At 46.2% G+C, this 22,846-nt stretch overlaps 1 protein-coding gene across 1 annotated transcript; it reads left to right on the forward strand.

Moving 5' to 3' along the window:
* The first annotated feature begins 783 nt into the window (after nucleotides 1-783).
* Nucleotides 784-20,919, forward strand: LOC102957625 (cytochrome P450 27C1). Its single transcript, XM_042996755.1, has 9 exons — nucleotides 784-1,065; nucleotides 7,615-7,805; nucleotides 8,983-9,182; nucleotides 10,813-11,022; nucleotides 12,066-12,229; nucleotides 16,479-16,645; nucleotides 17,829-17,907; nucleotides 18,351-18,554; nucleotides 19,590-20,919. The coding sequence occupies exons 1-9, from the start codon at nucleotides 784-786 to the stop codon at nucleotides 19,704-19,706; spliced, it is 1,614 nt and encodes a 537-aa protein (XP_042852689.1). The 3' UTR covers nucleotides 19,707-20,919.
* Nucleotides 20,920-22,846: the final 1,927 nt, after the last annotated feature.

Below are 22,846 nucleotides of genomic sequence, written 5' to 3' on the forward strand. Positions count from 1 at the left end.
GGGGTCTGAGCCCCTGCTGGCGAACCGCGCTCTCTTCTCACCTTCCCTGGGAGTTGCGTTCCTTTCTCCCAGCCTGTGCAACAGGACCGGTCTTGCTGAGAGACCGGAAACAGGCCAAACGTTCAAGCCAATGTCCAGGCACCCCACTTCCTCACTTCTTGAAGGGGTGCGCTGGGGTAAAAGCCGGGAGGCCTTTGGAGGCCAAACGGAGACCGCGCAATTATCCACGGGAACTTGTGGTAAAATGATCATGTGGCCATTTTACAGTAGTATCACGAGCTATGTGCAAAAACGAACATTTCTGCATGTTGAATTATAACTGCAAGGCTTGAAATCATAAAGCGCGGTTTCCAAAATATGAAAAAAAAAGGTGAATTCGTTTTTTTGCGTATACTCTCCATAGTAATTTTTAAAGAAGAAATGTTTTTTTCAAATCCCAGTAGACTTTTCTTTCCTTTTTTTTTTTTTTTTTTTGGCCATGGACAGAAATAGGGTTGAATTTAAAATTTTGTGGTTTTAAAGAAGGCTTAAGGGGTGAATTAGTGTGATGTGAAGAGAAGCTAACCGCCTGGTTCTCCGGCAGTCTAACCACAGACCACCCCCTTTCCCCCAGCCTTAGGGGAGGGAGTCTTTAATACCGGTCTGTGTAAACTGATGCCCAGGCGGAATGAGCTCGAAGAAGCGCCGCGCGCACCAGTTAAAGCGAAGCCAGGAGCCGCCCCAAAGGGCAGCTCCCTACACAAAAAAGTTGCTTCAGTCGACCCACCGACCTGGGCGGCCTCGATGGCCCTGCTGGCGCGAGTCCTGAAAGCCCGTGGGAGCCCGGCGCCCGGGCGCTGGGGGCTCCTGGACGCCGGGGCCCCGCGGCGGTGGCGGCCCGAGGGCGCTCGGCTGTCGGCGGGGGCGCGGGCCGAGGACAAAGGAGCTGGCCGGCGGGGGGCGCCGCGGGCCGCGGGCCGGACCGAGGGGCCCAGGAGCCTCGCCGCTATGCCGGGCCCCCACCCCCTCGCCAACCTGGTGGAGTTCTTCTGGAAGGACGGCTTCGGCCGCATCCACGAGATCCAGGTAGCGGAGCGGGAGGGGTCGGGGGGGGGCGCCCAGGAGGACGCCCGGGAGGAGGCGCCCAGGAGGGACTTCGGGGAGGGGGCGCCGGGCCAGGCCCGGAAAGGGACGCCTAGGAGAGGCGCACGGGAGGGACTCTAGAGAGGGATCACCGGGCAGGGGCGCCTGGCAGGAGCCGGGCTCAGGGAGGGGGCGCCGGGCAGGGGAGCCAGGGAGGAGGCGCCCAAGAGGGGGGCTCAGGGAGGGGACGCCGGGCAGGGGCGCCAGGGAGGAGGCGCCTCGGAGGGGTCTCACGGGGGGGGGGGCACCGGGCAAGGGCGCCGGGGAGGAGGCGCCTAGGAGGGGACTGGGGGGGCACCGGGCAGGGGCGCCGGGGAGGAGGCGCCCAGGAGGGGCGTTCAAGTGGGGGCACCCGGCAGGGGCGCCGAGGAGGAGGCGCCCTGGAGGGGAGCTCAGGGAGGAGGCATCGGGCAGGGGACTCCGGGCAGGAGGCACCCAGGAGGGGGGCTCAGACAGGGACGCAGGGGAGGGCGCTCTGGGGAGGAGGCACAAGGCCCAGCGGGGAAAGGGATGCCAAGGAGTGGCGCCCAGGAGGGACCCCAAGGAGGGTGTACCGGGCAGCGGATGCTGGGGAGGGACGCCGAGCAAGTGGCGCCAAGAAAGAGGCCTCAAAGAGGGAGAGGGCGAGGTCCCCGGACCGGGCGCGCGGGGGAGAGGGCTTTGGGGAGGGAGCCCGGGGAGGGGTGCCGGGGAGCGGTCCCCAGGTAGGAGGCACCGGCGGGCGGAGGCGCGAGCGGGAGCGGGACTTGGCGCGCCCAGGAGAGGGGGTCGCGGTCCAGCCCCGGGAGCGGGAGCGCAGAGAGCAGCTCGGAGCTCTCCAGGGCACCGTGTCTAACAGACCGAGGTCATGTGGCGTCCGTTTCTAGGCCTTTTGGGTTGTGTTTTATGAATGGAAAACAAGCACCTCCCACCCTCCAAAACCTGAGGTTCAGAGGCCACAGGTAGCTTAGCCTCTTAAATGATAGGGTCACCACACGAATGTCAATGAACCTGGGCAGGCTGCCAGGACTGGGGCAGGGACCTAGTCGTTCCAACTACAGGGGGAGTGTTGGGACCGGCCCAGAGTGCAGTTTCCCATCTTGACCCGAGTTTTGCCTTTCCTCTCCCCACCGCAATTTGCAATCTGTCTTCCATTGCAAGGTGATCCTCCCCATCAAGGGTCGTCGGATCCCCTTTCCTCTCACTGACTGTGGCATCTGCTTCTTCCACTTGACTTCATTTTTTCAGGACTCGCACCCCAGGGCACACTTACTTCTGGGCTCTGGGCCTTCTGACTTCTCCCAAGACCCCTTCCCCATTCCCACCCCCTTCTCCACCCCCCATTTGCTTTTGTTCAAAGCTTATTCTCCATCCTTTTGTAACCACTCACCCCGGGTGTGGTCAAGGTCATTCCCTCAACCAATAAACATACCTGATGGTGCAGAGGCCCTGATTGGGTTGGAGAAGCAGAAACTTCATTAGGAGAAAAAACAGTAGAACTCCGGAGCAATTAAAAAAAATTTTTTTTAATGTTTATTGATTTTTGAGCGACAGAGAAAGAGAGAGAGAGAGCAGGGGAGGGGCAGAGAGAGAGAGGGAGAGAGAGAATTCCAAGCAGGCTCCATGCTGTCAGTACAGAGCCAGATTCAGGGCTTGATCGCACAAACCATGATATCATGACCTGAGCTGAAATCAAGAGTCAGAGGCTTAACCAACTAAGCCACCCAGGTGCCCCAGGAACAAGTTTAATTTGGCTGAAATTCCTGCCCCTTCTCTCCATCCCCTACACAGTTTTTCCTGGACATGCTTCTTAGAGGTGAAAAATGATTTTCTTTTCCATGTGGAATCTGTAAGATATCAGGATGATACTTTTAAAATGGGATTTAAAATGTTTTGTTATTTACTGTGGACAAGTCAATACGGCTTGATTTTTTTTGTTTTTGTTTATCTACTTCTATCTACCTCTGCTTCTATCTGATTTTATCCTCACAGTCTAAGCACCCCCCTCCCCTGTTTGTTCCTCCCCCCCCCCCTGCCCCGCTCCTCCCCCCCAGGGTTCTTTGAGAAGCAGACCACTGTTAAAACCTACATCTCTGGGAGGAGCCACCTAGAAGGCCACCTCTCCACAACCAGAAAGTGTCTCAGTTCAGATGGGTATTTTCCCTGCATCTGCCATGCTTCTGGCCATCACCCTAAACCCTGCCCTCCTGCCTGAGGCTCAGATGATACCTTTTACCATGGTCCATCATGAGTGGTGGTACACACCTGTCAGAGGACAGTCATAGAACTGACTCATCTGTGCTTTCTTGCAACATGGTAGATGGGCCCCAAGGGTTTCCAGCTTGGTTGTCCTTCTGGGCTCCCCTTTTCCTTTATTTCCAAATAGTGCTCATTTGCAAGAGCACGAATCCCCTTGTGACTCCTCTGAGGACCCCACAGGAGTGCTTTATGGCCTTGGGTTTCCCCACTTGAGGTGTGCTCAGGTTGTTCCAGACTGAATAAGGTTCTAGGAAAGCCCTCTGCCCTGCTCTCCAGGCTCCTGAGGCACTTGTAGGAGGAAGAGGGTTATTCTGTTACCATACCTCCAGCTTACTGTACTCGACTCGTGATCACAGAGAGTTCTATCAAGGCTTATACATTTTTTTTTAAGGTTTATTTATTTTTGAGACAGAGAGAGACAGAGCATGAATGGGGGAGGGTCAGAGAGAAGGAGACACAGAATCCGAAACAGGCTCCAGGCTCCGAGCTGTCAGCACAGAGCCCGACGCAGGGCTCGAACTCACAAACCACAAGATCATGACCTGAGCTGAAGTCGGCCGCTTAACCAACTGAGCCACCCAGGCGCCCCAATCAAGTCTTTCATGTACAGGTGGAAAAGGCCCAAAGTGTTGGCTGAGTCACTTGCCTGAGGTCACATAGCTAGTTAGTGGCAGAGCATACACCCTGACCCATGTCACCAGCAGCCATTTCAGATGGGACAGAACAGGAGGGCCCTGTGTTCTCATGCTAGCCCTCCACAAGCACCTGTGGAGTCTTGGCTAATCACTTATTCTCCCTGAACTCCAGTTGCTTCATCTGCGCAGAAGTCTGACCATCCTCACCCATCTCACAACCTATTGTGAGGTCAGGTGAAATTTGTAAACTGTAATAATAACAAGTAAATACTAATAATGAACATTTCTAGAGCTCTTTTCATGTGCCAGGCACAGTTCCAAGTCCTCTGTGTGAGGCAAGTTCTATTATTTGCCCGTTTTGCAGGTGAGGAAACTGAAGTACGGTGGACCTTAACTTCCCAACGGTGCTCAGCTCGTAAACTGTGAGCTAAGATTCAAATTCCAGAGTCTGTGCTCTTAATGTCTATGCAAATTCTAAGTGCTAGGACTGACTATACTGTTCTGCAGTCCACTAGCAAAAAGTGCCATACATTATCCAGGTCATGCATCTTGTTCTTTCTCCCGCCTGGTCAGTTGCTCCCTTGTGCTGATGGTGCCCATTCAGTAGCTAGATTCGCCTGAGAAGTGACCCATTTCCCAGTAGTTGCTATGAACACTCATCTCATCAGTGGCTCCTTTTCAGAGACCCAGAGGAACATTCCAGTTAATTCTTAGTGTCTTTATCTATGGGTGGGAGAATGTCATCCAGGTTGATAAGGAAGTGAACATCTTCTACCTAAGGAGTAGAAGGAAGAATGGAAAGACAACAGACCCTCTGGCCTGCCATTTCTGAGGCAAAGAGTTGGGGTGATAAGAAATGTTGGCAGATGCCAAAGAGAGACTTAGTCATTTTCCCCATGCTCAGCCTTGGCTATGCCACACTGACCCAGGCTAGAGGGTACTTTCTCTCTCTCTATCTCTCTCTTATTTATTTGTTTAACCCATTTACGTTTATTGTAATTTCTCATTGTTTTTTGGTAACAGCACTATTGAGATGTATAATTTACATACCATGCAGTAGTCACCCCAGTCAATCCTAGAACATGTTCATAACCTTACAAAGAAACCCCATATTGTTTCTTTTAGCTATCACTCTCCAACTCTCCAATCCCCCAGCCTTCAGCAACCACTAATTTACTTTATGTCTCTATAGACTGGCCTATTCTGGACATTTCATATAACTGGAATCATAATATGTGGTCTTTTGCGTCTGGGTTCTTTCACTGAGCATCATGTTTTCAAGGTTCATCTATGTTGTGGCGTGTACCAGTACCTCATTTCTTTTTATGGACAAATAATATCCCAGTGTAAGGATATACTACATTTTGCTTATCCATCAGTTGAGAAACATTTGGATTGTTTCCACCTTTTTGCTAATTATGAATAATGCTGCTCTGAATATTTGGTATAAGTTTATTTTTGACATATGCTTTCATTTCTTTGGATTTATGTCTAGGAGTGGAATTGCTGGGCCAAGTAGTAACTGTCTATTTAATCATTTGAGGAACTGCTGGAATGTTTCTGAAAGTGGCTGCACTATGTACATTCCTACCAGCAGTGTAAGAGCATTGTGATTTCTCCACATCCTTGCCAGGGCTTGTTGTTACCTGTCTGTTTGAGTATAACCATCCTAGTGGGTGGGAAGTGGTGTCTTATTGTGATTTTGATTTGCAGTTCCCTGATGACTAATGATGTTGAGCTTCTTTACATCTGCTCATTCTCCATTTGTATTTCTTCTTTGGAGAAATGTCCATTCAAATAATTGCCCAGTTTTTAATAAGTTCATTGTTTTATTGAGTTGTTTTTTATATATTTTACATACAAATCCCTTATCATATATGTGCTTTGCAAATATTTTTTCAATTCTGGGGGTTGTCTTTACTTTCTTTGAAACACAAAAGTTTTTAAATTTTGATGAAATCCAATCATCTGTTTTTTCTTTTGTTGTTTGTGGTTTTGGTGTTGTATCATAAGACACCATTGCCAAATTCAAGATCCTGAAGATTTACCCCTATCATTTCCTCTAAGAATTTTATGGTTTTGGTTCTTACATTTAGGGCTTGAACAATTTTGAGGTAATTTTTATGTTTGGCATGAGAGAAGGATATAAATTCATTCTTTGCCTATAGATATCCAGTTGTCCCAGTACCATTTGTTGAAGAAACTATTCTTTTCCTATTTACCTGTTTAATTGTCTTGGCACTGGCATCCTTGTTGAAAATCATTTGACCACAAATGTATGGGTTTCTTTCTTTCTTTTTTCAAGTTCATTTGTTTATTTTGAGAGAGAAAGAGAGAGAGAAAGAGAGCAGAGGAGGGGCAGAGAGAGAAGGAGAGAGAGAATCCCACACAGGCTCTGTGCTGTCAGTGCAAAGCCCAATGTGGGGCTCAATCTCATGAACCATGAGATCATGACCCTGAGCTGAAATCAAGAGTCGGATGCTTAACCAACTGAGTTACTCAAGTGAGCCTGTATGGTTTATTTCTGAACTCTCAATTCTACTCCAGTGGTTTAGATGTTTATTCTTATGTCAGTACTACACTGTTTTGATTATTGTTTTTGTAGCAAGTTTTGTAATAAGGATCAGGAAACCCTTAAACTTCACTCTTTTTTTTTTTCAAGGTCATTTTTGCTATTCTGGGTCCCTTTCATGTCACTATGAATTTTAAGCTTGTCAATTTCTACAAAGAAGCCAACTGAAATTCTGATAGAGATTATGTTGAATCTATGGGTCAGTTTGGGGAGTATTGCCATCTTAATAATATTAAATCTTCCAATCCATGAACATGGGATATCTTTCCATTTTTTAGCTCTTCTTTAATTTCTTTCAATGATCTTTTATAGTTTTCAGAGTGTTAGTTTTGCACTTCTTTTCTCAAATTTATTTCTAAGCATTTTATTCTTTTTGATGCTATTATTAATGGAATTGTTTTCATAATCTTACTTTTGGATTGTTCATTGCTAGTGTATGGAAATACAACTGACTTTTGTATTTTGATCTTATGTCATGCAAGCTTGCTGAACTTGTTTATTAATTCTGACAGTTTTTTAGTGAATTCTTTAGAATTTTCTGTATGTGAGATCATGTCATCTGTGATTAGAGATAGCTTTACTTCTCTCTTTCTAATCTGGATGACTTTTCTTTCATTTTCGCACTGGGGGCTATTTTTACAGGTTCATTACAGGTTGTCTGCAGAGGGTTCTCCCTCTGCAGAGTAGGGAGACAGAGCAGCTGAGGGCCTGGAACAGGGGGTTGGCACGGTCTTTTTGGCTAACGCCATTGAAGGCTCTGCAACTCATCTCCACCCATAACGACATTTCTCTCTTGTTGCTGCACACAGCTAAGTATTGTTAAAAACATAGCTCTAAAGAATAAGAAAACTTAGTGAATATGATTAATGATGTGAAAGTACGTTTATCTCAGGAATATTTAAAGTCACAACTCTGATTCAGCTCTGTATAATGTAGAGCTTTCCTCTGCCCCAGTTTTTTGCTCCCCTAAAACACAGAAATGTTCATGTCAAAGGTATATCATATCTGTGCATTTTTTCCTTTTTTGGTTTCTCCATGGTATTGCAGCAGAAGCACACACGGGAATATGGAAAAATCTTCAAGTCTCACTTTGGTCCTCAGTTTGTAGTATCTATTGCAGACCGAGACATGGTGGCTCAGGTGCTCCGGGCAGAGGGGGCTGCGCCCCAGAGAGCCAACATGGGGTCCTGGCAGGAGTACCGACATTTACGAGGGAGATCCACCGGGCTCATCTCGGCGTGAGTATGTGGCCTGGTCAGGCCATGGGTGGGAGTGGGGAGCCCAGGGAGACCCCTGCCTGGATGCTGGGCTCTGAAAACCAGCCTTAATAAATTGTAGAACTCCCAGTGGAATAGTGTCAAAACAGCCTCCTTGTGTGATTTCCTAAATACTGGTGTGGAGGGCCCTGTCCCTTCTCCTCTGGGAAGAAGTTAGATGGCAGGGACAAGGCTGGGTCACACTAGCCTGGTAAAGGGGGAGAGCTGTTTCTTAAGCAGTGCTCTGAGGCTGTAGGTGTCCATTCAGTGACAACCAAGGGGGAGCGGGTGCTCACAGAGCCTCTCTGTGGGCAGGAGAGGAGGCAGACAGCTACTCTAGGAGACCCTGGGGAAGGGCCGAGAGCCTTCCTCCGTGGATCACCATGTGATGATGTTCCCAACTCACAACAGGCTTTGATTATTACTTGTAAACAAGCCTCACGGAGACCTCTGTGCCCTCTAAGAAAGAGCTAATCAGCACAGTCTCAGGCAGGGAGGAGAACACGAGCCTCTGTGGATCCCCTGGTCCAAATCCTTTTGGTTTAGAAATTCCATCTGTGGTTCTTTGGTATATATGCCCTTATACATGAACTAGGGAGAAATACAACCATCGGTTTCTCAAATGAGGTAAATAAAAGCTGTGACTGGATGTCACCAGGATCCCTCAACTTCTGCTCTGAGGGAAATAATCAAACACCTCCTCCCTGTGGGTCCGGCCCCAGATGGGGAGTGGCCAAATGCTAGAAAAGCTCTTTGTTCTCTGCCCTATCACCTGCGGCTTGCATCGCTGTGGGCCCCGGAGCTCAGTTCAGGGCTCAGCAGTTCATACACATAAACTTTTCTCTCTTTTGCTAATCACAACAGCTTCATGTCTCTTTATTATAATATTATTGCAAGGTTTTTCAAAGGAAATCATATTCCTTTTATAAAGACGATTCCCAGTGGCAATCTTTCCCCTTAAAGTTTGCTTCCCATTAAAGCTCTGACCAGCTGCAAGACTGAAGTTACTCCCCTCCCCCTGCACAGTGTCTTAATTCCATTAGGATCGGCAGATCTGGCTGGCTTTTTTATGGCTGGGGGAGCTCTCAGAGGTTCTCTGAGTTCTTTTCCAGAATGTCAATGGAAGTAAGATTATTTGAAATTCACTTTACTCTTCTAGGGAGGGTGAACAATGGCTCAAGATGAGACGTGTATTGAGACAAAGAATTCTGAAACCGAGAGACGTGGCCATTTTTTCAGGAGAAATCAACCAAGTTATTGCAGATTTAATTAAAAGAATCTACATCCTCAGGAGCCAGGCCGAAGATGGAGAGACTGTGACCAGTATCAATGACCTTTTCTTCAAATATTCAATGGAAGGTGAGGTGAAGTCAGGAGGGAGATGGAAGAATGGACACGTGCCAAACATAGGAGTTCTCATTCACTGGGCATGTCCTGTGTCCCCACAGGCATTGTGCTGAGCCCTGTACCCACACATGTGACCCTCACCTGCTAACTGAGCCCGGTGTACCGCCACTGGTTTGCACGTGGGCAAACTGACAAACCATCTCCATTTTTACTGGCAGAAACTTAGTCTCAAATCCGGGTCTTTTTAACTCAAGAATCATGCTCCTAAATTACCGTACATCTTGCTTTAGCACAATTTGTAAAAACCAGTAGAAGTTCAGAGGGCCTTTACTACAGTCATTGTAGCTTTTAAAATTTGTGTGGGACGGGTAGGACATTGCCATATCCTAAAATCAAAAATCAAATCTCAAAGGTATTCACTGAAAAGTCCCCTCATTCTCCCTCTCTCCTGACCTGGTGAGGTCACCAGTGTCTTCAAGGGATATTTTATGCACATACAAGGGGATACATGTGAATAGTCTTTTTACCTAAAACGAAACAAAACAGTAGCATACCACTTTATTCTGTACTTTGCTTTTTCCTAAGGAACTTCTGTCAGTTTTCTCCTTTATTTATTTATTTATTTACTCACTTACTTACTTAAAATTGTTTATTTATTTAGTTTTGAGAGAGAGAGAGAGCAAGACAGTGCACAAGCAGGGGAGGGGCAGAGAGAGGGAGACACAGAATAGGAAGCAGGCTCCAGGCTCTGAGCTGTCAGCACAGAGCCCGACGCGGGGCTCGAACTCACAAACTGTGAGATCGTGACCTGAGCTGAAGTTGGACGCTTAACCAACTGAGCCACCCAGGCGCCCCTCTCCTTTTTTAAAAGATTTTTTAAAAAAATTTATTTGAGAGAGAGAGAGAGAGAGAGTTCACACGTGTGCACTAGAGAGGGTGGGGGAGAGACGGAGAGGCAGAAGGAGAGTCCTAAGCAGGCTCCGTGCTGTCAATGCAGAGCCTGAAGTGGGGCTTGGTCTCACAAACTGAGATCATGACCTGAGGTGAAATCAAATGTCCATGCTTAACTGACTGAGCCACCCAGGTGCCCTGTCTCTCTCTCTCTCTCTCTCTCTCTCTCTCTCTTTTTTAAAGCATGCTTACCTTACTTCAAATTTAATTTTTAAGTTAACTTTTTAAAGTCCTAGTAATGCTTGTCAAATCTAGTAACGCAATCAACAGGGTGGAGTTGTAAACACTGGAAAATCCTGATGCATTGAGGCTGTTCCCTCTCTTCCTATGGCTCTGTTGGCCAGGGGCTCCCCCCTCTGTGGCCCAGAGGAGCCACCTTTCAATTCCCCAAGGTTGGGCAAGGGGCCAAAAGGTTGGGTGCTTTGGGTCCTGGGTGTAGAACAAACCGTGGGGAGGGGGGTGTGATGAGGTAAAGCCCCGCCAGGTGGAAGGAAGGACCTGCCGGCTGTCAGCACTGAGTGTGCAGCGGCCTGTAACCCGGGACGTGGTGGAGAAGACGAGCGGTGGTGGAACAGAGCCTCCCTTCCGAAGGGCAGCTCCATCGCTTTTGAAAGTGACTTTTGTGGCTAGATATGGCCTGTTGATACTGCAAGTAACCTAGAAGCAGGTTTAAATTCTCTTTCCCGGGCAGGAGTGGCCACCATCCTGTATGAGAGCCGCCTGGGCTGCCTGGAAAACAGCGTCCCGCAGCTGACCGTGGACTACATCGAGGCGCTGGGGCTCATGTTCAGCATGTTCAAGACCTCCATGTACGCGGGCGCCATCCCCCGGTGGCTCCGCCCCTTCGTCCCGAAACCCTGGAGGGAATTCTGCAGGTCCTGGGACGGACTCTTCAAATTCAGTAAGTGAAGAATTCAGGGGCACCTGTTGTCCAGCCAGCCGACCTGACTGCCTTTACTCGTGGTGTATCTAACGCTTGTGCAGACAGAGGGGAGCTCCGCGGGGGATGAGCTGACACATGTTGTTATTTGGACCGCTTATTTGGACAGATTTCTTGGATGAAAAAAAGCGTGTGGGTGGCTACTACAAGCAACCTGACCGATTTCTCATTTTTAGATTCTTCTCACTTTGGCAAACTTGCTAGCAGTGATATAGGCAAGTAAATGTTGCCTAAGGGAGACGATGTCTTTAGTCCAGTAATTCTGTCATTGCTGAAAATGAGTGGGCCTGGGCACACTCATTTGAACATTCTTCTTTGCAGCTGTTTGGAAGAGACAAATTCCTGTTTTCTTACTGGGTGAAACAAACTAAGAAACAATACTTTGTTCCAACTCAACAAAGCAAGATCCATTTTCCTACATGGCCCAAAATTTCACTAAAAAAGTTTCCTATGCTATATGTTGACTAACTTGAATTTAAATACATAAAAAAAAGAAAAGAATTTCCCAAAACAAAAGATTTCCAAAATGTTTATTAGAACAGTGTTTCTAGAACAATACTAACTTTGAAAGAAGTATCCTACGGTGCCTTTCGAAGAGGCCAACGTTCATTTGAATATATGTGTCCTGATGGACTTACTATGCCACTATCTTTTTTATGGTAACATGGCCTTTATAGTCAATCCATTGCCCCTTCTGGAAACATGGTGGGATAAAAAAAAAGTGGGGGGGAAGGATCTGTATTCTTGTTACTCCAAACCTTTTTTGGCTATTTGATGAATAAAGCGAACATTTGCAAATATCTTCTAGATTATTTTCAGAGGAAAAAAAAAGATGCTTAGCTTGTCTTTAATTTTTCATTCATTTATACAGACAGGCCCACTGATGAGGTTCCCAGATTGATGGTAAATTAGCTTTGGAACCTGCCACAGATTAAGTTATCGGGAGGACGAAGAGATTGTTCTCAACCAGAATGTCTTTCAAGAGGAATACTCTTTTCAAACAGGCCAGATCCACGTGGACAATAAGCTGAGGGACATACAGTGCCACATGGACCGAGGGGAGACAGTGAGGGGCGGGCTGCTCTCTTGCCTTTTCCTCAGTCAGGAGCTGACACTGGAGGAGATCTACGCCAACATGACCGAGATGCTGCTGGCGGGCGTTGACACGGTGAGCAGCTTGGCTTTTCTGTCTTCTCCATTAGCAGAGCGTGGTGAAAGCCGGTGGCCTTTCCCAGTAATCTCATACGCGTTTGTACCAGCTGGATGCCTGCCTCACTGCTGAAAGGCTCCAGGAGAAAACTCTAACGTTTAAATAATATATACGTATTTCAAACATAAAACCGTAATTCTGCAAAAAAGGTAATCCCCATTCACTTATCACGCACGCAAAGTAACAATTATGTTTTAATGCCTGAAAAATCATTCCTGATTTGCAAACATTGAACCATTCCGTCATGATATCAGAAATGAAGAAGGGACAGACATTAAAAACCTTATTGTTTATCATTTAAAGTATTGAAGGTCATGGAGAGCTCCACGGTTCATCTCATAAAGCCATGTAACTTTTAAACCAAAACTTACTAAAGAGGGCAGAAAGAAGGAAAAGTGTAGGAGCGCCTGGGTGGCTCAGTCGATTGAGCATCTGACTCTTGATTTAGGCTCAGGTCATGATCCCAGGCTTATGGGAACGATCCCCATGTCCAGCTCCGTGCTGAGTGTGGAGCCTGCTTGAGATTCTCTCTCTCTCTCTCTCTCTCTCTCTCTCTCTCTCTCTCTCTCTCTCTCCCTCCCCCCCCCGCCTGCCCCTCTCCCTTATTTGCACACGTGCGCTTTCTCTCTCTAAAATTTAAAAAGAGAAAGAGAAGTTTAATGAACAGTTTGACTTATGAACATGTGTGCGTATCAGTCTTAAAATCCTAATGAATAGATTTATTGTGGCAGATGCATAATGTACTGTGACCAAGGAAGGGTGGCCGTCAGAGTGAAACAGCACTGCCAAGTGACTGGGTGGGAATTCTATACCCTCCTGTTAAGTGACAAATGAAGGTGCAGAAAAGTGTGTGTGCTGTGCTCATGTTGGTAAAGCAAACGGTGGCCTGGCACTGGCCCGTCTGTGTGCATGTGGAGGAGGTACGGAGGGTGCACACTGGATTGTTAACATGGGTTACTGGCTGGGAGTGGGAACCATGTTTTCTCCAAAATCATTATAATAATGTATAATAGGATACCATTATTCATGTATGGAAAATGATACACATGTGGGTATAGTTACAGAGACATTTTTAAATTTGCTAAAAGGAAGTAGTGAAACAGGAAAAAGCAGGGCCAAGCTTTTAGTAAGCTCATCACCTCAAAGCTTTTCCTTTACATGAGTGCTTCCTGGACTTTAATAAGGCACAGACCTCCTGTTTAAAGGGAGCACCCCTCCCCTCCAAGTTGACATATTTTTATTATAATGGGACATAAACAAGTAAAAGCAAAACAATTAGCATAAACTCCTTATTCTTATGGATCTTCCACAACATAAAACAAAAACAATTTCAATCAAATACAAACTAACCAATGAAATCAAGGCGATCAATGAAAACTCTAATCAGCTGTGGGAATGTGGTGGGTGGTGTGGGTTTCTTTGAATGCGGAAACCATGAGTGAGTGGATGGCCTTGCCTCTAAGCAGATTTGGGTGCATTGTGCCTCCTGCCACCTGGTGGTAGCTAAGAGCATCACATGAGGTGGAGCACAGAAAGGAAGGGACGGTCTCACAACTTCATATTCATTTCCTAACTTATTACTTTACAAAACCTTTAGGGGCACCTGGGTGGCTCAGTCGGTTGAACATCCGACTTCGACTCAGGTCATGATCTCACGGTTTGTGAATTCGAGCCCCGTTCAGGCTCTGTGCTGACAGCTTGGAGCCTGGAGCCTACTTCAGATTCTGTGTTTCCCTCCTTCCCTGCCCCTCTCCAACTTGTGCTCTCTCTCTCAAAAATAAACATTTAAAAACAAACAAACAAACCCTTTATTACAGTGTAATATATGCACCAGAAACTGCATCCACCGAAACGGTACAATTTGATACAAATTGCTGGCAGATACAGGATAAAGCACAATGCAGTCATTCATGAAACCACCACCACAATCAAGATCCTGAACATTCCTACCACCCCTGCAGTTTCCTCACTCTTATTTCAGTCCATCTCTCCCCACACCCCTGCCCCAGGCAACCGCCAATCTGCTCTCTGACACTGAGCATCAGTTCGCACTTTTCTAGAAATTTATAGAAATAGAATCATACATACAGTGTGTATTTTGCACCCAGCTTCCTTCACTCAGCAAAATGACTTCAAAGCAGTTTATTCTTTTTTATTACCAAGGAAAGACATCCCTTGCTTTATTGTGCTTCCCAGATAATGTTTTTGTTTGTTTGTTTGTGTGTTTACTAATAGAAGTTTGTGGCCACCCTGCGTTGAGCAAGTCTGGTGGGGCCATTTTTCCAACAGCACCTGCTCACTTTGTGTCTCTGTGTCATATTTTGACAAATCTTGCAACATTTCTAACTTTTTCATTATTGTTATATTTGTTATAACATAATACATATTATATTTGTTGTAACATACAATATATAAATATATATAATAAAAAATCACTGGTCTGTGATCAGTGATTACGACTTGCTGAAAGCTCAGGTGATGGTTAGCATTTTTTAGCAATAAAGTATTTTTTTTCTTTTTTTAATTTTCTTTTTTTTTTTTTTAATAATTATTATTTTTTTAACTTATTTTTTTAAGTTTACATCCAAGTTAGTTAGCTTATAGTGCAACAATGATTTCAGGAGTATATTCCTTACTGCCCCTTACCCATTAGCAATGAAGTACTTTTTAAGGTATGTACATTGGGTTTTTTTAAAGACATAATGCTATTTCATGCTTAATTGATTACAGTATAGTGTAAATATAACTTTTATATGCACCAGGAAACCAAAAAATTCATTTGACTTGCTTTGTTGTGATATTCATTTTATTATGGCGGTCTAGAGCCCAACACTCAATGTCTCCAAGATATGCCTGTCATATTCCATTGTCTGGATATACCGCATTTGGTTTTTCCACATAAATGTAATTTTAATAGACATTTCTAAGTGATTCCCTTACCATTTATAAAGAAGAACTTGTACATTATATATATTACAGAAGAGCTTGTCCTCTAAACACATATAATATTTATTACAGGGAAATGATATCAGTATGGCCGACTTACTTTAAATTTTTTGTAGGCAAAAGAAAGGGCATTTATACTGTGGAATTTCCTTGCTTATAAGAGAATGAAACAGGGGCGCCTGGGTGGCGCAGTCGGTTAAGCGTCCGACTTCAGCCAGGTCACGATCTCGCGGTCCGTGAGTTCGAGCCCCGCGTCAGGCTCTGGGCCAGGCTCTGGGCTGATGGCTCGGAGCCTGGAGCCTGTTTCCGATTCTGTGTCTCCCTCTCTCTCTGACCCTCCCCCGTTCATGCTCTGTCTCTCTCTGTCCCAAAAATAAATAAAAAACGTTGAAAAAAAAAAAAGAGAATGAAACACAGTCACATAGATAATAGTGAAAATGTGGTGAAAGTCTTGGAGGATAAAATAGAATTATTCTCAATAACCAGAAATGTAATTCTTCAGTCTGAGTGGTATAAAAAATGACACTGCTTGGGGTGCCTGGGTGGCTCAGTTGGTTAAGTGTCTGACTCTTGATTTCAGCTCAGGTCTTGATCTCAAGGTCGAGAGTTCAAGCTGAGTTGGGCTCCGTGCTGGGTGTGAACGCCTACTTAAAAAAAAAAAAGACACTGTTTTGCATAAATGAGTTATTAAATCCTTATAAGTTGCTTTACTTGATAAGTGCATGGAAACAAGAGCTAATGAGTAATCCCGCCACAGATGAGGCAGCCAGAGCAGGCCTCGCCCAGCCATTGTGGTCTATGGAATGCCAGAAGGTTGAACAAGTTCCCCAGGCTGATGGGCAGTCTCAGGCCCTTTCTAGCAAAAGCCAGATGACCCTTGCAAAGAAGGTCCCAGGAAGTTCCAGGCACAACTTCGAGACTTGACCAGCATCCCCAAGTCCTCTCAGACTCCACTGAAGAGGAGCCAGATTGCTTTTAAGTGATCCAAAGAAGTTCTAACATAATTTTTCCTTTGGCCTTTTATCGAAAGAGCAATTGAATCACACAACTGATGTGACTTTCCAAAGTACTTTTTTTTTTCTGGAGTGAATTATGAAACTCACCTTTGTTTTGGTAAGACCTAACATACTCCAATGGAGTTTTACGAATGTGACTTTTCACATATGCTTATGTTCACGTGATTTCATGCCTGATGTTGCCTGCTGCTTAAATCTTTGGTGTTGCTCACTCCTGTGCCCATGTCTGCCGGTTTCTTTATTAGACATCGTTCACATTATCCTGGGCAGTGTATCTCCTTGCGAGGCACCCAGAAGTGCAGCAGACCGTGTATCGGGAGATAGTTAAGAATTTGGGGGAAAGACATGTCCCAACGGCAGCTGATGTCCCCAAAGTCCCATTGGTCAGAGCTCTGCTGAAGGAAACCTTGAGGTAAAAGCCTTGCCAAAACTGTGCCTTTTAAGTCTCTGATTTTTTATTGTAACGACTCATGCTTTTGACTAAAAACCGGGTCCAAAACAAATGTGCCAACATCCTTCAGTGGCCGAAATGTTGAGGAAGGAGTTATTTATGGCTATCTTTGTTCCCTCTCTGCCCTTGTCAGAATAGTAGAAAGGCTATTCTGTTTTACAGTTTGAAATATTAATTTTTCTTCATAAAGCCCTTTGGAGCCCTCTGCTTTAGTGATTTGGTTCATCACGCTCCCCAGGGTGCTCCTGGATCAGTACTCCTAGGTGTCTGTTCCTCTGAGGGTAAACCAGAACAAGACTGATTTATCAGGAAAATATTTTTGGGCTGTTTGGCTAATTATCAGGCCTGCTTACAAAAGACTGTGGTTCTCGTGTGGATATGCTAGTTGGACTGGAGACACCAAACAGCGAGGCTCATTTAGTCCCTGACAGGGCTTCATCGACACTCGGAAAAGCCGGGATGTGAGGGCTCTGGGTGGCCATGGGTGGACTTGGGTGGGAGGTGGTGGGATTAGGTGGCCAGTGAACCTTCTTCCTCCTTTGAGGTTCAAGGATCCTGAACACAGCGTTCCTCTGTGGAGGAAATGCCTTGACAAAGAGCAGAAGTTATTTATATAGTACCCACTACAATAATTGGATTCTCAGTCTACAGCATGTTGTTTAACCTTGGGGCGGAGAAAAATAACTAGCTGTATGTTTACTGGTATTTGTCAATTAAAGTTTTACTCAGAGTTTTCTCCGGATTGCCTCTCTAAGACAATCCAAACACGGATGTGCATTTCTCAAAATGTGTTTCCTGGACCCCCAAGTCCTGTGGACTATTCCTTGATAAAGGGGTCCTGGGTGCATGTAAGTTTCAGAATTTCTTCCACACTCTCCCTCCTAGGAACACAGTAGTACGTTCAAGGCTCTGCTTTGTGTTTTGTGCACATTTTTGACTGTGGGACTTTCCTTTGCATCCCTCAGAATACTCGCTGGCCACAGCTAAGGAGCCACAAAGGTCCTTGCAAGATTTCTTGGTTGAAATCGGACCATGTGTTACGTTGTAGAAAACGAAAATGGCAAAATAGCCAGACTTTTCGAAAATTTAGTACAATATTTTAAAAGTGGCTGTTCCATTCCTGCTTCCACTGGTTCTTTTCCAGGCTGTTTCCAGTGCTTCCAGGGAATGGCCGAGTCACCCAGGAAGACCTGGTTGTTGGCGGGTACCTGATTCCCAAAGGCGTAAGTTTGGCTGCCAGCGTGTGGGCACTTGGGCTCTGCCGTGTGGCTGAATGGGAAATGTGCTGGTATGTTGAGGAAGCCCTTGCGCCCGAGCAAATATCAGTAGGTTCCTTTCCTTCTGCACGTATTGCACGATGAAGACGGGGCTTCGGAAGCGAGGAGCAGAAGCAAAGCCAGAGATTTTTGTAGCTCGCAAGCTTCTCCCTCCCTCCCTGAGAGGCCTGTGGACACAGCAGTTGTGGGGGTTGGTGGGTTGGGGGGGTTTGAAGGACCTGAATCTCCTGCTCAGCTCCTGAGGGAGGATTGCCATCCTGGGGGTCCTTCGTGGCTCCTCCTGGCCAGAAGTGCCTCTGGAGGGACTGTCCACCCGGGGCTCTGGCCTCTGCTCTGCCTTCACGCCATCCTGTTCTTTATTCCTTTTCGGTTGCAAATGGTGTCCTCAGACCCAGCTGGCCCTCTGCCACTATGCCACTTCCTACGAGGATGAGAACTTCCCTCGGGCCAAGGAGTTCCGGCCGGAGCGCTGGCTGCGGAAAGGAAGCCTGGACCGAGTGGACAACTTTGGGTCCATCCCCTTTGGGTTCGGGGTTCGGAGCTGCATCGGGCGGAGAATTGCAGAACTGGAGATCCACCTCGTCGTGATCCAGGTAGGTGTGTGGGTCCGGACGTTGGCCTTCTACCTTGGCCTGGTTTACGGGGCTCTGCCGGACCAAGGCTTGGGTGGGAGAGGAGATGTGATTTGGAAAACTCAAAAGCAAGAGCTTCATGTTAAGTCCCTTTTATATTTTAAAATGCCACCCCCCACAGTAGCCACCTTCCTTAGTCCCCTGACCACCTGCTGAGCCTCTTGCCTCCTTGGACTTGTAGGGCAGCAGTTCAGGCCCTTGGAGGCCTGAAGGACCGGGGTGTGTACATGTGGGTGTTGTAGGGTGTATAGGGGCCCGAGAGCTCAACTCTTGTCACACTAGGAGCTCTGGGCACATGTGAATGGGAAGGTGTTAAATCAGTGGTCCTCAAACGTTATGGAGAGAAAAGGCACTAGGGGGCTCCTTAAAATGTAGGTTCCAGGACCCCACTGCAGAGAGAGTAATTTGGTGGGTCTGGGGTGGGCCCGCTGGGCGATTCGGACTCCAGTGACCACTGGGCTGCACTCCAAGAGATGTGTGAACCAGCCACTCACACAGCGCAGTGGTTCTCACACTTGTTTAGGCTGCAAAACATCAGGAAGGCTTTGTTCTTGTTGGAGAATACCTTACATTTAATCTCTTAATACTAAAATAGATGCTTTTTGGCCTATACTATACTAAGTAATGTCTGAAGGAAATTTCATAAAAGAAAAGACTTTGATAGAGAAAATTAAACCTAGGTTTAATTAGGTTTTCTTGCAAATTTAGGAAGACTGTGATGAACCTAGCTTAGCCATGGAAGGCCTTGGCCCAAGTTTTGGGAGCTATTGTCATTGATGTTGCATTGGAAGAACACGGAGATTACCTCATGACCCAGGCGCTCCCAGAAGCACGGCATCTCCCTTGCACCGTCCTGACGGGGATTGGCGTCCTGCCTACTTCCTGGGCTCCCTGCAGCCCGCGGCCATCGCGGGCAGGTGAGGGGCCCTCATTGGGAGCACTGCGAGTCCTGTACTATCCCAATTTTGAATCCCCCTTCTCTCTTTCTCTTCTTAGTTGCTTCAGCATTTTGAGATCAAGACATCTTCTTGGACTAAAGCAGTTCCTGCCAAAACCCACGGGCTTCTGACACCAGGGGGGCCCATCCACGTGCGTTTTGTTAACAGAAAGTGATCCTGGATTTTTAAACCCAACCAGCTGCCTGCCACAAGCCAGTGTCAACTGATGATGGTGGAGGAAGGAAACCGTCACTTTCAGAGGCTGTCTTGGGGATAAGCTGGCCTCCCTCCGTGTTTTGCAAGACTCATAAATCTTTAGGCAAAGTAATGTGAAAAGATTGTTTGGCTTTTGCAAACCAGAGCTGCCTTTTTTGGGGAAATGGCTGTTTAAAAACCAGTGGCACTGAATTCTCACGTCTCCTATGTGGTCTTACTTGATATTCAGTTAGGCGTAGTCTCCTATGCATTTATGCAAGGAAATGTTGGCTTGCTTATAAATTCAGTGCTTGAATATATGTTCTGTAATGCTGCACCAGGACCCTGTCAGGAGGCGAGCTCAACTTATTGTTTCTAATGTGACGAGGAAATGTGTCTCTGTAAGACCACAATTATGGGAACAATTGAATTGACAATTGAATGAACAATTGAAAGAACAATGAATTGAACTTATGGGAAGAAAGCGCCAGAGTCAACATTTTATCCTGAGCAGGGCTCAAAGTTAAAAGAACCATATTCTTACTTTTCTCTCCAAACTAGTGCTTCCTTTTCCAGTGACGGCTCCTGAAGAAGTTGAATGTTAGTTTTTGTTTAAAAGAAATAATCAATAAAATAGAGAACTCCTGGTGAAACCAAGAATAATTGGGTTTTCTAACCGAGTGTAAACACTGAGCAGATGTATAACAAAGAAAACCTGACAGGGTGGAATGTCATGGTCTCAGCTGAGAAAAATGAATTACAGAAGCATCGTGGAAAACAGCGTAACTTTAGTACATTTTTATTGCGAGGAAAAATAAACATGTAAATGGACCTGCTGTAGATAAAATAATATTTTTATCTTCATGGTGTTAGTTTAAAGATCTGGACTGGAAACGTGATCCAGCGGCTGGTGCTTATGTAAGGCTCCAAGTGGATGCCTTGGGCCTCGGCACTGTTCGCTCGTGCCAAGTTCTGCTGCCTCTCCTGCTACTTGCTGGTCGCTAATAAGAAAAAACACCATTTGATAACATTCTCTCTGCATGGTCGTGCTTGAAACTGCTTGTTCTCAATCCCATAAATCTTTGCCCATAACGCTTCCCCCCAAATCACTTCCCTACGAATACATACCGTACGTCTCCCCTGCCTTTAGTTAGTCGGGCTGCAAAATAACCCTCCAGTAAAGTAGAAATCATGTTCATTTCACATACTGTTTTTGTTAAAGTATGTAACAATATTAAGTCTGTGTGAGAAGACAGAATAACTGTAGTATGAGAGCTGTAAAAATATGTACAGTTAAATATGAAATGATGTCCTAATAACTGACAAAATGTTGGATTACTTTGAGGTATGTAAGCTTTTATAAACCAGCTATGATTCTATTCTGTTTGTGACTGAAATTAAAAAGAATTGAGACTAAGCAACCTGAAGGGACCTCTTATTCTACAAGGCACCCCCCCTTCCCCTCTTCCCCCGCCCCCCGCCCCGTGAACTCTGGCCCTGCCTGGCAATCGGCACATGCTGAAGAGCTGGAGTGCAGGTCAGGTGGGTAACCGCTGCTCAGCTCTCCGTCTCATGAACAGAGGGACAGACCGACCTTAGGAGCCTCCTGAGGTGATGCAACAGGAAGCAGATGGCAGGGACTATCAAGCGTTCTTACCAAAGAAATGGAAACTGAACTGGGGAAGCCTATAGGTTTACTACCAGCTCATAGGAAACACAGAGGAACAAGTTCAAACTCCAAGACAGTTACCATATGGTTTCACTCATAAGTGGAATCTAAAAACAGAACCCAAATGAATAAACAGACCAAAAGCAGAATTGGACCTAGAAATACAGAGAACAAACCGGTGGTTGCCACAGGGAAGGGGTGGGGGAGGGGCAAACAATGGGTGAGGGGGTGTGGGAGGTCCAGGCTTCCCATCATGGCGTGAATAAGTCACGGGGACAGAGGGCACAGCCTAGGGAATATAGTCTGGTCTGGTGATAGTGTATGCTGGCAGACGGTAGCTATGCTTGTGGGGAGCACAGCATAATGTATCAACTTGTCCAGTCACTGTGTGGTGCACCGGAAACTAAGGTAACATTGTGTGTCGACTAGACTCAAATAAAAAAAATGGTTTTGAAATGAAAAAAAATAAAGTGGTCCTTAAATGGAAAAATTAATAAATAAAATACACAACAACTTAAAAAAACAAAAACAACCCCCGGAAAAAACAACTCCAAGCAGATGCAGTCAGTAGAATCCAGAATATAGTGAAGTCTACGACCAATAAGTCCATTTTTTTCAGCAAATAAGTGACAAGGAAAAAAGAAAAAGAGGACGGGGCCTGTTGTAGATTCCGAGAGATTTAAGCAACCTATTGACCACACGTGATGCCGGATTTGGTTTGGATCCAGATTCGAGTAAACTGCTTGTACACAGACACTTAAGAGACGATTACGGAAATTTGAACACTGTATTTGATGATATTAAGGAATTACTGGGGTGTTGTGGTGTGATAGTGGTAGTTCTTACATTAAAACGAGGGAGAGAGATACCAATGGTATCTCATTTGTGGATGAGCTGCTGTGATGTCTTGGGTTTGCAGTAAAACAGCACCGTTGTGGAGGGCCGGTGATGTGGGGGCAGGGGTGGAGGGTGCGGGGAGGGTGAGGTGAACCAAGGCTGGCCCAGTGTCGATAACTGTTGGAGCCGGTGAAGGTGGGTGGAGGATTGGTGACACTATTCCCTCCGCTTTGTGTATGTGTGTGAGCATTTCCATAATAAAAACCTGTCTTCAGAGGCCAACGACTGGATTGATTAATAACCTTATAGTTCATTTCTTTTTCATGACTATTCACTCACCAGCCAAACTGACTATAAACTAGCTTCTTCAGGGAGCCACACCTCTTCTTTCAATGAGTGTCAGAAATGATCAATTTAACTCACTATGGGACAGCCGCTGTGCTGGGATTCGGGGGACCTGGCGGCCTGGGGTCAGCCAGCTTTGAGAGCTGGGGACAGATCTGGAGCTGAGCAGGGGACACAAGTGGGTGAGAGCTCTGGGTGTGAGACTACAGAGCGGGAGCGCCTGCAGAGTGCGTCCCCTGCCTCAACGTTCTCCAGCTCCAAACTCCATT

The sequence above is a fragment of the Panthera tigris genome, chromosome C1 (genome assembly GCF_018350195.1).
Source record: "Panthera tigris isolate Pti1 chromosome C1, P.tigris_Pti1_mat1.1, whole genome shotgun sequence".
In the NCBI taxonomy this organism is placed as follows: domain Eukaryota; kingdom Metazoa; phylum Chordata; class Mammalia; order Carnivora; family Felidae; genus Panthera; species Panthera tigris.

What these genes read in the sequence shown, in the direction of transcription:
- LOC102957625 (XM_042996755.1), top strand. Translation starts at nt 784, where the DNA reads ATGGCCCTGCTGGCGCGAGTCCTGAAAGCCCGTGGGAGCCCGGCGCCC. An exon ending in CTGCTGAAGGAAACCTTGAG is followed by an intron (nt 16,646 to 17,828) that starts GTAAAAGCCTTG and finishes GTTCTTTTCCAG; the next exon opens with GCTGTTTCCAGTGCTTCCAG. An exon ending in TCCACCTCGTCGTGATCCAG is followed by an intron (nt 18,555 to 19,589) that starts GTAGGTGTGTGG and finishes TTCTCTTCTTAG; the next exon opens with TTGCTTCAGCATTTTGAGAT.